This window comes from Bathycoccus prasinos (genome assembly GCF_002220235.1).
Source record: "Bathycoccus prasinos genomic : Chromosome_14".
In the NCBI taxonomy this organism is placed as follows: domain Eukaryota; kingdom Viridiplantae; phylum Chlorophyta; class Mamiellophyceae; order Mamiellales; family Bathycoccaceae; genus Bathycoccus; species Bathycoccus prasinos.
In genome coordinates, this window is record NC_023995.1 from 142,286 (window position 1) to 159,207 (window position 16,922).

General features: G+C 49.1%; 7 protein-coding genes across 7 annotated transcripts; 4 read left to right on the forward strand and 3 right to left on the reverse strand.

Moving 5' to 3' along the window:
* Nucleotides 1-205: 205 nt before the first annotated feature.
* Bathy14g00800 lies at nucleotides 206-1,003 on the forward strand (the record flags this gene model as incomplete). The annotated part of the gene is made up of 1 exon (XM_007508971.1): nucleotides 206-1,003. One exon carries the CDS (start codon nucleotides 206-208, stop codon nucleotides 1,001-1,003), a length of 798 nt encoding a protein of 265 aa, XP_007509033.1.
* Nucleotides 1,004-1,186: 183 nt separating this feature from the next.
* Bathy14g00810 (unknown protein) lies at nucleotides 1,187-2,464 on the forward strand (the record flags this gene model as incomplete). The annotated part of the gene is made up of 1 exon (XM_007509289.1): nucleotides 1,187-2,464. The coding sequence occupies one exon, from the start codon at nucleotides 1,187-1,189 to the stop codon at nucleotides 2,462-2,464; it is 1,278 nt and encodes a 425-aa protein (XP_007509351.1).
* Nucleotides 2,465-3,899: 1,435 nt separating this feature from the next.
* On the reverse strand, nucleotides 3,900-6,608 carry Bathy14g00820 (predicted protein; the record flags this gene model as incomplete). Its single annotated transcript, XM_007509099.1, has 1 exon — nucleotides 3,900-6,608. One exon carries the CDS (start codon nucleotides 6,606-6,608, stop codon nucleotides 3,900-3,902), a length of 2,709 nt encoding a protein of 902 aa, XP_007509161.1.
* A 556-nt stretch (nucleotides 6,609-7,164) lies between these two features.
* Bathy14g00830 (MATE efflux family protein) lies at nucleotides 7,165-8,826 on the reverse strand (the record flags this gene model as incomplete). Its single annotated transcript, XM_007508997.1, has 1 exon — nucleotides 7,165-8,826. The coding sequence occupies one exon, from the start codon at nucleotides 8,824-8,826 to the stop codon at nucleotides 7,165-7,167; it is 1,662 nt and encodes a 553-aa protein (XP_007509059.1).
* A 639-nt stretch (nucleotides 8,827-9,465) lies between these two features.
* Nucleotides 9,466-9,957, forward strand: Bathy14g00840 (predicted protein; the record flags this gene model as incomplete). The annotated part of the gene is made up of 1 exon (XM_007508969.1): nucleotides 9,466-9,957. One exon carries the CDS (start codon nucleotides 9,466-9,468, stop codon nucleotides 9,955-9,957), a length of 492 nt encoding a protein of 163 aa, XP_007509031.1.
* Nucleotides 9,958-10,017: 60 nt separating this feature from the next.
* On the reverse strand, nucleotides 10,018-11,232 carry Bathy14g00850 (mitochondrial carrier family; the record flags this gene model as incomplete). Its single annotated transcript, XM_007509275.1, has 1 exon — nucleotides 10,018-11,232. The coding sequence occupies one exon, from the start codon at nucleotides 11,230-11,232 to the stop codon at nucleotides 10,018-10,020; it is 1,215 nt and encodes a 404-aa protein (XP_007509337.1).
* A 929-nt stretch (nucleotides 11,233-12,161) lies between these two features.
* Bathy14g00860 (predicted protein) lies at nucleotides 12,162-16,724 on the forward strand (the record flags this gene model as incomplete). Its single annotated transcript, XM_007509293.1, has 1 exon — nucleotides 12,162-16,724. The coding sequence occupies one exon, from the start codon at nucleotides 12,162-12,164 to the stop codon at nucleotides 16,722-16,724; it is 4,563 nt and encodes a 1,520-aa protein (XP_007509355.1).
* Nucleotides 16,725-16,922: the final 198 nt, after the last annotated feature.

Consider the following 16,922-nt stretch of genomic DNA (forward strand, 5'->3'; position numbering starts at 1 on the left):
GTTGTACGAATTTTCAGGGGCATTTCGAGCGAGAGGCGGGAGATGCGCACGCGCGAGTGATCACAAAATCTGAACCGTTTTTTTGTGGTCTGTTTCGGATTGAAATCACATGCGAGAAAAAAAAATCTTCACTTTTTGTTCTTCTTCTTCTTCCTTTTTGAAACGCTCGGTTGTTTAAACGAGGACGTCCGCGATCAAAAGACGAATGGGGGACGAGAGAGATTCTTTGTTGTTGTTGTGGGATGTGGTCGTGAAGTGCGACGATATTTGTTTCACGCACATCTTGCCGAGATTGAATCGAACTGATCTTAAATTCTTGTACGGGGTGAATACGGAGACGAGAAAGTTGATTAAGAGATCGTCACGCAAGGGGGAGTTGAAAAAGAAGTTTAGAGTGAGAGAGATGTCGTCGATATCGACTTTGGAAGTAGCGTGGGAGAATCTATCGTTGTGGCCGAGATGGTGGGACGAAACAGATTTCTGCCAGAAAGTTGCTGAAACGAATAAACTCGAGTTGCTCAAGTGGGTGCGAGAGGAGAAAAAGTGTAAGTGGGATAAATATACGATTAATGAGGCCGCATCTCAAGGTAATCTGGAAATGGTAAAGTATTGCGTGGCAAATGAGTGTCCTATCGATGAGTGGGCGTGTGCACGTGCTGCCCAAAACGGTCATCTCGAGTGCCTCAAATACTTATGCGAAGAAGCAAAAGCGCCTTGGGGTTCGGGTACTGCCTCTTGGGCGGCTGCAAATGGTCATCTCCACATTCTCGAATATCTTGTTGAGCGTAAGTATCGTAAATATACGGCATATGCGTGCGAGCGTGCAGCCGAGAGCGGCCACTTAGACTGTTTGAAGTACTTGCGCGAAACCGCCAAAGCGCCGTGGGACTCTTGGGCGGTACGAAGAGCGCACGAGAACAACCAAACCGAGTGTGTACAATACTGCCTCGACAATAACTGTCCTCTCCCATCCAATTGGCGAGATTTGCACGCAACCTCCTAAAAAACACACAAAAACATACACACGCACAAAGTATAATCGTAACACAGACAAAACACACACACAGAGAGAGACGTACAGACGAGAGTCTCCCCATATTCGTATATACCCTAAATAAGCAACCCATTCCTTCCGTTGGGAGAAAATTCAAAATTTTCTCACTTTTACCGCTCTTACACATAAAAGATGTTTACGACGATCAACGACAAAAGAACCACCTCAATGACCACCACCAAACGCAAAAGCACGATTCGTTCCTCTCCTTCTCGCACAAAACTGGGCCTCTTTCTCACGTTTTTAGCGTCTGTTTTACTGGTTTCCACGCGATTGAAAATCGAGAAAATCTTCGTTTCCGCGCTCGAACATGAACACCATCATCATCAGAGGATGCCGCCACCTGCGCGTCCGCCTCCTCCTCACCGTGAAGAGCATCATCAAAATCATCGTCTGAATGATGAGAACCGGAAAAAGAGCGAACGAGAGAGACAGAAACAGAAACCTCCACCACCGCCGCCTCCCGGGCGGATGCACGCCAGGAAGGTGGATCCGCCTCTAAACCCTAATGATGATGTTGATGCGCAAAAGGAGCAAAAGGATCCGATTCCCGCGACGATACCAACAGAAAAGAAAAGAATGACCGCACAGGAGTACGTGGACGCGAGGAAAGAAATGAAACCGCCTTCTGTTTCGGGGAAACAACAGAAGAACTTTATGAATGAAATGGTATCGAGCGTACTCGCTCCGGGGTATAAGTTCGCGGTCGGACTTCCGAAAAACAGTTTGAAGTTTGTGGTTGAGAAGTTTACGACGATACGAGCGACGTTTCGAGTGCACGCGATTGCGGTGTTGTCGAAACTCCCGACCGGGAAGATGGACGTGAATAAATTCGGCGGTTACCTGGCGGATGCGTTTTTGCTCCTGTTTACGCTCGCCGTCGCGCGCGTCGTCCACCTGTTCACGCCGTTCGCGAAACCACCGCCGGCGAGCGTGAAAACGCGTAAAGTTGGTTCCGATCGCGTGAACATTCAGTTTCACATGCCGTTCGCCGGCGGCGCGGATAAGTGCATCGTGTTTTTAAAAGGCAACAAAGTCTTGTGTCGATGCCCGGAGAAAATGTTGGAGTGCGAGACGACGTTATCGGCGCCGGCGAAAGGCTCGACGTGGATCATCTTCGAGGAACCAAAATGGCTGGAATATAAAGACGAGTTGGTCGTCGTCGCTAAGAGCGTGAAGAAGGATAAAGAAGCGAAGAAAATCGAAAAGATGCCGTTGAAGACGCCGGCGGCGAGAAAGAAGAGCGCTTCGAGGACGACCGACGAAGGCGAAGAAGATCGAGCGCCAGCAAAAGCGAGAACTTCGAGAAAGACCACCACGGCGACGAAGGCGAAAAAGACGCCCGCGGCGAGAGCGAAATCGCCAGCCAGTCCTCGACGCACGAGGCAGACGCCCGCGAAGAAGAAGTAAAAAATATTTATTATCACTAAGAACGTTGTGTTTGAATAATAGTATGATACTAATATTTATCGCGTAAAATCGTCGCGACTCTATTCTATTCTATTCTCTATTCTATTCTATGAAAACAAAGTTAATCTTGGTCTGAATCGTCTGAATCGTCGTCGACTTCTCCTCTCGCTCTCTTCGCCGCTCTGCGGAAAAACGCGACGTTCTCCGTCCCTCTAACAAATTCGCAAAACTTCAAATCAATCTTCGTCCGCGCGAATTCGCTCCTTTGATCTTGTAACATCGACCCTTTCGGTAAAAACATCGCCTCGGTCACGCGTTCAAACTCGCTCGATTTTGTAAACTGGGCAACTTTGGACAAATACGTCGATTTATTCCCGTTTGACGCTTCGACGCATTCGCGCTCCACGCGTTCGGCTTCCTCCACCATCGCTTTCAATTTTCCTTCATTTTCCTCCTCAAAAAACTTCGTCGCGACGACGTCGTCGTTTAAGTCCTCTCCTCCTCGCGCCAATCGAATCGCGACTAATCGATACAAACACTTATACCTCACCGCGGTTGGCACCGTTTTCTTCTGTTGTCGTTTCATCGATGAAATCGCCTCTTCTTCGTTCAGCAATAACAGTTTCGGTTTCGCCGACTCCGGGAGTCGCTTTACCAAAGCCAAATTGCTCGCGTGCGCCGCTTCCGCCGTCTTTGATGTAAATATTGAATAAGATATAAGAGAGAGAGAGAAAGCGTAAGTTACGCGTTAATACCAACGACAAAATGTCAATGTCAACGCGTGAATAGAAAACGAAATGTATAATGTATTACCGTGAGTGGTGCTCGCCTCGCGTCTCCGTACGCCTCGTAATATTCAGAGCTATACTTCTTTTCATCTTTCTTGAGAGTATTCGTATTACTCTTCATACTAAACATTTCCCGTCCTCGATCGCCTCGCGGTCTCCCAACGCCTTCGAGATTTTCTCTTCGAAATTCCAAGAATTCCATCCTTTGTCTTTTCGGTTTAATCGCTTCTATTATCATTCCTGGTTGCTGTTCTTTACTGCCATCGTAACGGGCGTCTTTGATGCGTCTCTTTCGCGTCGTCGTCGTCGTAAGCTCGCCTTCTTCTTCGTCTTCATCTTTAGCCGCTTTGGAGGAAATCTCGTCTTTTCTCATCGTTTAAGACTTCTTTTACCGCGCAAACATGAACAACATGAACAACAAGAACAACAAAAACAACAACGAGAATAACGTTTAACGATGCGACGATATGTTTTGACGACGAAATGTGACGAGATGATGATGTGTTTTGTGCGTAAGACGAGAATAGTTAAAATGAGGTGATTCTTTGCTCTCTATGTTCCTAAACAACGCGCTACTCTATAATGCTCAGATGATGATCAATAACGGCTTAATCTTGTTCTCGTTCTTCGAAATGCTGATGTTGTTGTCATTGAGTCTTCTTTTTGTTTTTTCTGGTCGCCGCGTGGATGACTCTTCGGGCGATTTCGGCGACGTCGAGATGGTTTCGGCGAGAACGGCATCCGTCCGTAAATCCGCCAAATCTGGACGTTTCGTCGTCGCTTTCGCTCGTCAAAGTCTCTTTCAAATCGTCTTCTTTTCTAGGTGCACGCTCGAGCATTCCGGAAATAAACATATACGCCATGTCCACGGATTCTTTTTCGAAGACGTATTTGCCGACGGCTGGGATCCATAAGTCCGGGCGTTCGGCGGTCGCGGCGCGGGTCGCTTTGAACGCCAGGAGGAGTTGGTCGAGGGTGATTTGGTCGCCGACGTTTTCTTTCTTCTTTGTCTTCTTCTTTTCTACGTCGTTTATGTCGGTATCGGTATCATCTTTTGAGTGATCGTCGTCGTCTGAATTATCGTCGAAGAAAGCCTCCAGGGCGTCCAGGGCGTCCTCGACGACGTTGTCGCGAACGATTTTTCCGTCTTTGGAGAAGAGGAAGCGCAAGGCGTCTTCGACCGCGTCTACGGCTGGAGATTCCGACGATGTATCGGTGTGGTTTTCTTCTTTTTCGTATTCGTTTTTGTCGACGGTTTCTTCCTCAAAATTCCGATGATGTTGACCGCCGCTGTTTTTGCTGCTACAAAAGACGTCTTCAACCAACGTCTTGACGCCTTTGGCGGATTTGCGGGAGAAGTCGCGGAAGTATTCAAACGCGTTTTCTCTTCGCAACTTTTCCGCTTTCGTGACGCCTCTGGCCCGATCGAAATCGTTGAGGTATAAGTCGTCTTCTTCGTCTAAATCTTCGTTTTCGAAAGAAAAGTCATCATCATCATCATCGTCGTCTAAACTCTTTGTAGTATTTTTTCTATTTCTAGCGCCGCTTTTACTCCTCCTCGTTTTATGAAACTCTCCGGAAACTTCCGAGCCTTTCTCGGCGTACGCCTCGACTAATCTTCTCAACCTCGCCCATCGAACTTTCCCGCTCTTTTCGTCCAACAACAACCGTCTCACGGCCGATCGCATTTCCGGCGACCGGTCGCTCGTCACTCTGGCTAAAACGTACGGATACGATTGCTCTAAAACTTTGAAATTCGGATCGATGGCTTGCGCGGTACCTTCTAAAGCGGCTAAAGCTCTCAAGACTCTCGCAAACGTCGGCGGCAGTCGGAATCCTTTGTATAACAAAGCTTCCGTGAGTTGCGTGATGACCGCCATGAAATCGTTCGAGTCTCGAATTCGATTGCCTCGTTCGTCGAACACCTTCGTCAGTGCTTGGACGCACGCTTCGTCGTCGGCGTCCTCGGGTAAGAAATCTAACGTTTTCAAATCGCTCACCAACGATTCCGCGTCTCGATTGACGAAACCAATCAAACCTCGAATCATCGCTCGTCTTTGGAACTGCGGGACGTACACGCACGTGCCGAAATCTAAATACACCAAAGCGCCTTGTTCGTCGACGATTAAATTTCCCGGGTGCGGATCCGCGTGCATGAAACCAGTCGCCAACAGTTGGTGTAAAGAACACCGCACGCCTCGTCGAAGGATTTCGTGCGGCTGAAACTCTTTCATGAACTTTGTTTTGTTTCTTTTCTTCCTCTTGCCGCCGCCTTTTTCGTCGAGTTCCCACGACGAATCGTCGCCGTAGAGCTTTTGTAACCCGTCGATGCGTTCGCCTTGGACGAATTCCATGGTTAAAACTCGACTCGTCGACAACGCGTCGACGACGACTGGCGCTCTCACGCGACCGGCAATCTTTCCGTCTTGGTACGTCTCTCGAAATCGATTGCACTGCTTCGCCTCGCGTTCGTAATCCATCTCTTCGAATAATCGTCCGACTAATTCGTCCACTATTCTCACCACGTCAGAATTGAACTTTTTGATTGGATTCTTCGCGCTATATTTAGCCACCAATCGTAACACGTAACTATCCAAAGCGACGTTCTCGAACGCCTCTGGTCGCTGCAACTTCACCGCGACTGCTTTCCCGCTCCCAACTAACGTCGCTTTATACACCTGCGCCAAACTCGCCGCCGCTATCGGCGTCGGATCAAACGTCGCGAACGCCGCTTCCGGCTCGCACTCTAAGTGTAACTTCAAAAACTCCCTCGAACTCGCCAAATCCGACGGCGCCATCGAATCTTGCAACTCCGCCAACTGCTCGCAATATTCTCGCGGCAACACGTCCTCTCTCGTCGATAAAACCTGCCCAAACTTCACGAACGCCGGTCCTAGTTTAACTAACTCGTCCCTAAAAAACTTCGCCCTGGATTCCGTATCGCCGACTTTAAAATACACCCGAGCGCCGACGAACGTCATCGACGATACAATCTCAATCATTCGCTTGAGCACTTTGAACGGTTGCTTCTGGAAGTGTTTTGCGAGTAATTCCGGGTTATACTCTCGAAACGTTTTCGCGCACAACTTATAATCAGTGTTTGTTGAAACTAAATATGTATCATTGGCATCGTCGTCTTTCGATCGACGAACATTTTCTGAAGCAGCGGCTGCTTTCTCTCGAACGGATTTCAAGTGCACGGAGAGCAAACGTAACTCCTCTTCCGTCGCCCACGGTTTCATCGCAGTATTCGCGTGACTTTTCGAAGAATACGAGCGAGAGGAGGAGTGGTGACATAAAGGTGCGGCAAAAAAACCGCATTTCGACGACGACGAGGATGATGTTTCTTGACTCATTTGAAGCCGTCGACGCGTAAGAATTGGATTTTGAGACTGAAATTGGATCAGCAAACGCGCGCGTTTACTCGTCGCGCGTCGCATTTTGATGGGAAAGAAAGCAAACAGAGTATGTATTATTCTCTAAACTCCTTCTTTACGAGTGTGCTTTTACTATAACACTATTACTCTTCATCTTTGTTGTGTTTCCTCTAGTATCAAATGATGGATAAAATGGAGCAAAATGTGCTTCCAATTGGGAGAAAAGAGTGACAGATATGACAGATTCGACGGAATATGACAGATTTCCACGACGAAGAGCTTTTCGTGAAAGATGTGTTCTCACGCGCTCTCTCTGTGCGTGATGGAGAGTATACTCATAATATGTGTCGTTTTGAGCGCGTTGATTATTATTTCGTTTCGTTTGTTTAACTGCTACGTGTTGTTGTTTAAGCTACGTGTCGCGTTTTACTACGCTTTTACGTACGCGACGCTACCTACTAAAAGTGGTGCTATACAGTAGTGAGTGCTCTCAACTACTTCTTTCTCGCGGTTTCGTCGAGAAGACGTGACTAAACTACTTCTTTTTCGTTCCTTTCGTTTGGTCTTCTTTTTCGTCGCGGACAAAAGCCGAGGAGTTGATTCCCCCGATTCCGTGAGTATCGACGACGACGGCTAAAGGCGATTCCGGATCCAACCAATAGCGGTACCCAAGCGATGCGGCTCGGGTGAGCATCAACACGGCGATGCCTAACCAGACTCGTTCTAAACCGTTATTATTATTACTATCATTGAGCCCTAAAACCCCCAACAAACCGCTGTCGAACGCGTCCGCGAATATAGGCGTTTGAAACGCCGCCAAAGCGAAAAGCGAACAGACAATCATCGCCTTGGAGAGAAATTTGAAATCGTTCGCGCCTTGGAAAACGCCGTCGCCGACAAAGACCATCGCGTTGAGTGGTTGAAGTGGCGCTAATATAAACGCCAACGGGACGAACGTCGCGGCCGCGATCGCGGCGTCGCCGGTGAAAATTTTCGGTAAATCGTTGGAAAAAAGTTCCGTGACGACGGTTAAAAGAACGCCGAGCAAAAACGACCAAAACAAACACCTATCGACGGCTTTTCGCGCGGCTAAAATGTCCTCCTCGCTTCCGTCGTTTTTCGCCAATCGCGTGGACACTAACGTTTGCGCGGCAACCGCGATGGCGTCCAGCACGAACAGCTCGATCCACCAGACTTGACTGACGATTTGGTGCGGCCCGGAGACGTTGTTTTCCGTCGCCAACGCCGTCGCGCGAACCAACACGAATTGTAAAAACAGCGTTCGCAAGAGCTGATTGGAACCGTTCGAGACTAACTGGCCGAGTTTACCGCTCATATCTTTCACATCGTTTTCGAGGAAATCCTTTATTCTTTGTTTATAGAAGAAATCCTCCTCGCCGCGGGTTGGCGGTACGTTTAAAATCCCTCGGTCGAACATCGCTCGCGAAAACAAACTAAACTCTAACACCGTGCTCGCAAACGTCGACCATCCAGCACCTTCTACGCCTAAGTGTAATCCTAAAACTAAAAACCAATCTAAGAAAAAATGTACGGATTCGCTCACCAACGCGACGTTCAAAATCGACCTCGTATCCGCCACCCCTCGAAACGCGCCGATACCAATCAACGAACAACAGAAAAACGGCAAACCCAACGCTCGTATTTTCACGTACTCTAACGCGCTTTCGTACGCGTTTATTTCTAAACTGTTCCCACCGCTCAATCCTAACAACCATTCCGCGTTCGTCTCGACGAGAAACGTCGCCGATACGCCGACGACTACAGCTAAAGCTAAAGCCGCCGATATTGTCTTCGACGCAGAAGACGATCCAACAACCTTTTCATTTTCAACAGTTTCATCATCATTCATCATCTTCTTCCTCTTCGCTTCTACCAAAGCGACTTCTCGACTGACCAGCGGCGTCGTCGCTTGCGCCAGAAAGCTTCCAGAGTAGCTTATAAAGTTGAACACCGACGAGCTCACGGCTAAGGCCGCTAGGCCGGAATTTTCCCCTTTAACTTTCATAAAAACGCTCTGATTAGCTTCTGTTGTTACAGTTTCTTCGGATTTGCCGACGAACGCGGTATCTGCGGCCGTCAGTAAAGGGTCTAAGAGTAAACTCAACAACGCTGGAACGGCGAGAAGGAGGATTTGTTCGTCCAAATCCGCATCCGTATCTGAGGCTTTTTGTCGCATACTTCTTCCTCTCGATGACGAAAACGTGAATTCTCGATGACGGCGACGATGGTGCGCACACGTACCAGTCGCTCGTCGCGGAGAGGAGGATAAAAAGACCGAAACGAACGGTCGATTAAGCGTCATGTGGTGCCATTTTTTATGGAGAAATGGAGTGAAATGTAGTCAATTTCCCCATAAAACAGACACACTTTACATCATCAAACGGACAAGTGAATACTGCATAAACACACGAGAGCATCGGAGCATTCATCGATGCTTCGTTTTGGTTCAATTTTACCGCGAACCAAGGCTGGTTTTGGTGTCAGAAGTCGGATAAAAAGAAGCAGAAAATGCACGAATTTTAGGGGAAAATCATCACAAAAAGACAAGGATACGAACGATGATGTCAAGGAGGAGAATAATAACGAGGACGTCTCGTACACCGAAGACGAAGAATTCTTCGAAAATGTAAACATGTCGCCGTTTTTACGCCCAGCTGGGGCGCCAATTTTAGCGAACACGACCGACCCGACCGTTTGGAAATTGATGCAAAAAGTGTTGAAGAAAGCACAGGTGCGAGATGAAAATCTTCCTCTCGATCGAATGTTAATCTGACCTCTCTCTCTCTCTCTCTCTCTTTATCAGGTGGAGCAAATTATGCCGAAACGAGCGAAAGAGTTAATGCAAAACGAGAACTGGATTTTAGTCGACGTTCGGCCGCAAATCGATTGGTGTAGAAAACACGCGTATCCGTCCAAAAATTGCCAATACTTTATACCGCTCGAAGTGAGAGATTTGAGGACGTTTACGAAACAAGCGGCGTCGCTGGCGATTTTTCCGGAGAGGGTATTCTCCAGCAGCGGGTACGCGAACGTGGAAGAGAACGAGAACTTTATAGAGGAAGTCGTAGAGGAAGGGTTGTGGGGCGAGAAGGTGATTTTATACGACGACGTCGGCGGGGTCATCGGGGAGGAAATGATGGATTTTCAAGACGGAGTGCAAACGCCGTCGCTGATGGCTATTCACGAATTAGTCGCTCGAGGATTCGGCGCCGAGAATATAAAACACATGGCGGCGGGTTTAGAGTGGTGGGACGAAGTCGAAGATTTCGAAATCGGGAGCGCCGAGCAAATGCCTATGGGTATGTAATAAATGATACTAATACTAATAACGGTTTAAACGCAATTAATACTAAGCTAGTGGAATAATCTAATCCTCCTCCTCTAAACGTAACGCGCCACTTTTCCGAATGGATTCGTACGCGTAAAAAGAAATCGCCGACCCGGGCGCGACGCTCAAAACTCTCGCAAACACGCCTCTGTATAAAGCCAAAACGCCTTCTTTTCTGACGACATCTTTGAAAACCGTCCGTAACGTCATCACTTTCTTGTTATTGTTGTTATTATTATTATTAGTCATCGTTTGTACTCGTGTTTTGCACAAATCCAACGGGTGCGTCAAGATCGTCGCGCACGTCGCCGCGGCGAACGCCGAGACCGCGTGCGGCGAAATGTTGTTTTCGTACCACCCCCCCTCCCGATAAAAACTACTACTACTTTTAACACTACTACTACTACTACTGCTACTCTCAAAATTACTGCGCTCAGCATCACCACCAAAAACACCACCGTTATCATCAACGCGAAGACTACTTTTGTTGTCGTTGTTGTTTCTACGAAAAATCTCTAAACCTTTTTCGTACGCGACGAAATAACACGCCGACCACGGCCACCAGACGAAATTCTGCGCCCAGTACCCTCGCATCAAACCGTTCTTGATGCCTTCGTTTTTCACGATCGTTTTCAACGCGTCGAACGCGTTCCGGTAATCCACCCCGTTATTCGTTTTCAAATTCGTCGGCAACACCGAACTCACTTGCATCCGTTCTTTGACGACGTCCACCGGCGTGTACGCGATCCCGGCAAACGCTTGCGCGCCGACGCCCGTGATTATATTATCTATCATATATATCGTTGTTTTATTATCTTCTTCTTCTTCTTCGTGATCATCATCATTAAACGCTCCTTCTCGTCTTCGTTCTCTGCGTATCTTCTTCAGCGTCTTCTTCGTCGTCTCGTACCCGAGAAAATACATCCCGCTCGCCATCGGCGCACCAAGCGCGGCTGCCCCGAAACCTCTGTACAGATTTTGTATCGCATGTTTTGCGTTCAAAAGTCGAGCGCTCGTCAAAATCGGACGACGATGACTCGTACTATCGCATCCGCTCCTCTCGGTACTCCTCCTTGTGACGACCAAATTCGAAACTTGCATCTGACTCTTGATCGTATCCACCGGGTGCGTCGCTGCTCTCGAGAGGAGACCGCTCACACCGCCGGCGAGGAATTGGTTCATAATCAGAGACGACGACGAATTAAACATCTTTTTTCCATCGGTATCGTCATCGTTCGACTTTCCCTCCGACATGATGTGTTCGTCGTTTTGGATAAATGTCTGTCAAATCAGAGAGACATTCTATCGATCAAAAGAAGACGATTGAGAGGGAAAAGAGACGATTCAGAACGCTCGCAGAGCAGCGCAACGATGATATTGTTTTTCGAATACATCGCGAGAGTCTCGTCTCGAAAAGTCTCGAATGCTGGCGTCTTTCTTTCAGAAGTCGTTCATACAATGAGGAAAAATACACGAAAGGACAGTGTGAGTGCGCTCTACCTGGAGATCTCCAACATCTGACGCAACATACACAACTGTTGCCTGGAAGAGCTTCATTTCGTATAAAATCTGATTTCAGTGGTAACTCCACAGGATTGCCGATTTATTGGCGATCTAAATAGGGTATTCTCAGTGTTAAATGCGACGCCGTTACACCGACGCGAATACGTCCAGGACGCCAAACGACGACAACAAAGCACTCCTTTCCCAACGAAAAAAAGGTAGCAGTCGTATCCAAGCGCACACCACGAACACATCAAAGTATATTTCGGACCACCACATTTGTATGCACACACAAAGGAAATGTTCCGACTTCTACGGCGGCTTCGAAACTCCTCGAGTACGAGTCGCGCGGCGTTTTTCTTTCCAACCGTCAACCGCGCGCGTACGGCGACTTTGGAACATGCACCCTAAAATTTTAACCAGAGCCACACGTGCACTGAAAACCTTTCACTCTGCGTCTTTTTCTGCGCATTCCCATCTTCAGTTTCGAAACCGAATGTCTTTCGTAAAGCGCACGCGGTCTCGTCGCGGAACGTATACACGAATAAATATGACAGATTATGATACCCTAAACTATTCCGGATATCTTTCTGGCGCTCGACTGCTTCGTCACTCGACACGCGCGCGCGCTTTCGTCGCACACACCGCGCGTTTTAAAAGCACATTAAAGTCCGAGAAAAATGACTTCACGCGTGCGTTCGTGTTCTCTCGCAAATGTTTCGTCGAAAAGAAGGACGAGAGAGCAACCGTCGCGTCGTGAACATCTCGAACGGGCGACGGGAAATCGTCGACGTAATCGTCGAATCTCGTCCTCGTCTTCCGCGCTTTTCGACGCAAATAACGAGACAAACGAGGACAAAAACGAAGAAAAAACGACGAACGAAACGATCGCCGGTACGACGAAAACGTCGAGAGTGGTGGATTTCGTCGCGGCGTGGGATGTGTTGAGCGGTCGCCTCTCCGAGTCGTCGATGCTGAGATCCGAAGAGGACGAATCGGATGACATCGCGAGCTCGAACTCGCCGTCGCGGGAAATGCTCCTCGCGGCTTTAGCGCTGGCGATACCGAAGTTACAACGGATGCCACACATAGTTTTGGATGATTTTAACCGGAGACATGAATTTAGAGCAAAAAACAGAAAGGAAAAGGATGATGAATTGAACGGCAGATGTCCGCGCGAGCGAGCGGTGGCGATGTGCACGCAACTCATCGATTTAGGCATGGACGCGGAGTGCTGCTCGGCTGGTTTACTAAGAGACGCCTCGTTGGCGAACGAGATTTCCTTGGAAACGATCGAACAACAATTAGGTTCGGGCGTCGTGAGAGTCGCGCACGATTGTCAGAGATTGAGAGACTTACCGGAACGATTGCGAAACAACAACAACAACAACAACGCGTCGTCGGCGAACGCTACTACTTTCAACTCGAACGATACTTCCTCCTCGTCGTCGTCAACAAAGAACAACAATAATACTAATTCGAACAACAACCAAAAAATGTTACTCTGCGACGACGAATACGCGGAAAAAATGCGCACGTTTTTGCTCACTTTCCACGACCAACGCGCGATTGTCGTCGAACTCGCCTCTCGATTGGACATTTTGCAACACAGTCGGGAGATTTTCAAATCAACCGTCCGCTTGCAGCAATTCGCGCTGGAGACGATGAAAGTATACGCGCCTCTCGCGTCCGCTTTACACTGCGGACAACTCTCGGCGGAGTTGGAAGACGCCGCGTTTCGAGCGCTCTTTCCGAAATCCTACGAGAGTTTAGACAAATGGTTACGACAGACGGAGAAAGACGACGCGAGAAAGTTGGAAAGAGCGAGACAGGTTTTGCTCGAGAAGATGAGCAAAGACGCGGTTTTGATGCGCGTTTTAATCAAGGACGACGAAGTGTACGAGGAGTTGTTGAAAACATCGGCAAAAATGGCAAAAACAAGTGATGACAAGAAGAGCGGCAACGGCACCAGCACCAGCACCAGCAACAGCGGTGGTGGTGAGAACAACAACTATCCCGCGTCCTTGCGCGTAGCCTTGAATTCCGCGCTCACCGTCTCCGCTCGACGCAAATCTCGATTCTCTTCCATGAAGAAAATACTGCGCGACGGACGCGACCGCGCGAAATTACGAGACTTGTTGGGCGTTCGAGTGATATTAAACCCGCAAAAAGGCTCGATCGCGGATATAGATTTGAAATCCGCGGATATGGCGTGTTATCGCGCGCAGCAAATCGCACACGCGACGTTTAGTGCGGTGAAAGGCAGAACGAAGGATTACGTCGCGAAACCGAAGAAGAACGGGTACCAGAGTTTACACTCGGCGCTGATCGTGAGCGATGATACTGACGATACCGACGATATTGAGGACGACGATCCATCCGAGAAGAATAAAAATGACTCGCCCTCATCGTCGTCGTCCAACGATAACAACCACAATAACAACTCTCATAATAACGGATCGAGAACGACGGTTGAACTGCAAATCCGAACCAGGCGCATGCACGCTTCGGCTGAAATCGGCAACGCCGCGCACTCGTCCTACAAAGGCGGTTTTACCGAGGGCGATCCGGGCGCCGCGAAAACGCTGAAAGACCTCGTGGATGCGGCGAATATTGCCGCGTATGAAAAGTTTGGCGACTTTACGGACGATTCTTTGCGATACGAGGGAGGTGACGACACCTATAATCCGGACGCCGAGGACGCGCTCTTTCGCGCGTTTGACGTCGACAAGAGCGGAAGCGTATCGGTGGAAGAGTTGAAACAAACGATCGAAACGATTTGGTTGAACGACGACGATTCAGACGACGTAAACGACGTATACGACGAAGAAGGAGAGAATACGACGACAAAAACGACGACCGAGACAGCGGAGACTTTGATGAAAATGCTCGACGTCGACGCCGACGGCAAGATTTCGCCGGAGGAGTTTAAAAAATTTAGAGAATTCGCATCGACGTTTAAAGCGTGTTCAAACGCGGACGAGAAGCAATCCGAACGCATTCGTAAAGCCGTCGAAGTGGAGATGAGCAGCGTCGATGATGAGGACGAGGATGATGAGGACGACGACGGCGACGAGGAAGAGATCGTTGTCGTTGACGCCGTCATCGAGAGTAATGTCAAGATTGACGACGGAAAATCGATGATCGAAGAAGGAAGCGGTTTAGCGTCGACGTCGAATTCTGCGCGACGACGAATTATTCGAGGACAACAACAACAACAACAAACGCAACAAAAGGTCAAGGACGACGACGAAATCGATGTGGATAGATTAGTGAAGGAAGTCATCAGCGCTTCTGGTTCGTTCGATGCAATCAGCAGTTCGCAGGACGTTTCCTCGGACGAGAAGGAGGAAAAAGAAGAGATTTTGCAACAATCGTCATCAACGACGACGATGAAAACAAGCATCCACGACGTCACGGACGACGACGATATAAACGAGAAGAATGAGAAAAAAGATGAAGAGAAGAATGGCGAAACGAAGGAAGGCGCAAAAGCAGCGCAACCGTCATCATCATCGCCTGAAAAAACAATAAGCCCGGACCAAATCATCTCGCAATCGTACGTGTTGATCTCCGACTCGGACGCTTCCTCTCGCAAGGCGAGAGAAGCTTTGAAAGATCCACTCGGCGGCGTCGTCGAGTGGCAACTGATTTGGGACTTGCAAAGAGCCGGGCGAGCGGAAACTGCGAGGCAGTTGTTTTACCAGCGAACGACAAGAACGCCGTCGAACGTGCAGTTGTGGGAGCAATGGGCGAGATTTGAGCTCTTGCAAGGAGATCAGGAACGATCTCGAGGTTTATACAAGACGGCTTTGTTGCACTCGGAAGGCGACGCGGCGGTTCGAGGCGCGAGCTTACGGAAATGGGCGACCATGGAATTCGGGGCAAAGAACTTCGAGGAGAGCACGAGTCTATTCAAGAGGTGCGTGTCGGTGTACGACGACGAGATTTGCGGTCCGTCCTTAGGATCGTCGTCGTCTTTATCCTCCTCCTCCTGCGACTACCCGCCCAAGGGCGAGATCATGAAGAATTTAGTCGAAGGTCGTTTGGTGGCGTTACACGCGTGGGCCAAAGGCGAATTCAGACGAGGCAACGTCGAAGAAGCGAGACGAGTTTTGAAGTTGTGCGCGGACCACGTGAACGAGACGGACACCGAACCGATCGCGCGCAAACTTTGCGCTACGGAAAACGTCGAGTACTCCTCTGAAATCTTCAAAGACGTGAAAATCCTGCGCGCGTCGCCGCACGTCGCGCATTTGTACGCGCAGTTGGACGAATCCGAGGGACAGTTAAAACCTGCTCTGCGTAAATATCGCTTCGCGAGTAGAATCTTCCCGAACGACGCGTATATTCTGCAATCGTTCGCCGAAGCGTTGGCGCGAAGAGGTCACGTGGTCAACAGCCGCAAGACGTTCAAAGAGGCGATCGAAAAGTTCCCGCAAAATCACGTCTTGGCGACGTCCTTCGCCATCGCGGAATCGAAACTGTTTTTGTCTAAAGGGAAAGAAACGGTCGCTCGATCGGAGTTTGCCCGAGCGGCGTCGTTAGCCCCGTGGTCGGTTCAAGTTTGGTCCGCGTGGGGCCAATTCGAGTACGCGAAATCGCACGTCGACGCCGCGAAAAGACTCTTCGAACGAGCCGTCGAAGCCGAACTCGGGAACTCGAGAGCGCTGATTGGTTTAGCCAAGTGCTACGACGAGATGGAACTGTTCGATAAGTGTCGAGAAACGCTCGAGTTGGCCATGCTGTCCAACCCGGACAGCTGGGGCGTCTTTCACGAGAGCGCGAAATTGTACGAGAAGCGAGGCAACGCGGCGAAAGCGTCGCACTTGTACAACAAGGCCAAAGCGCTCGGGATGAAATCGTCGGTGAAAAAGAACAACCTTCTTGCTACAACCAATACTACTTCTACTTCTTATAACAACAAGAACAAACGAGGCACGTGGGCGCCGGACGAACGGAACAAGACGGAAGAGCAAGCGCAAATCGCGGTGGACAGAATCAGAGCGCGGAAGTACGCCAGCGGGAGCGGCTCCGGGAAGAGAGACCCGGTCGTAAAGTTCTTCGACGAAAGAAGCAGTAGCAGCGCGTTTTCCGCGGATGGAGGTTCCGCGGACGACTACTACCGGGAAGCGTTTCCGAACGCGTACGAGTACGACGAGGAAGAAGATTTAGTCCCCGCGGAGAACGACGCGTCCGCCTCGAGCGGTAGTAACCGCCGATATAATAACAAGAAGAATTAAAACTAGCAGCGAGCAAAGCGAAATGTATTATTACGAGTAGAAATTTGCGTGCCTGCTGTTTGAGCAGGTACGAAAGGAACGGTGTGAGATTTTTGTATAGTAGCACGTGGATGTGCAACAATGTACTTCTTTTCAATTGTATTTTTACGACCCAAAGAATTTGACTATATATACAAAGTAAAGCGCTCTCTCTCTCTC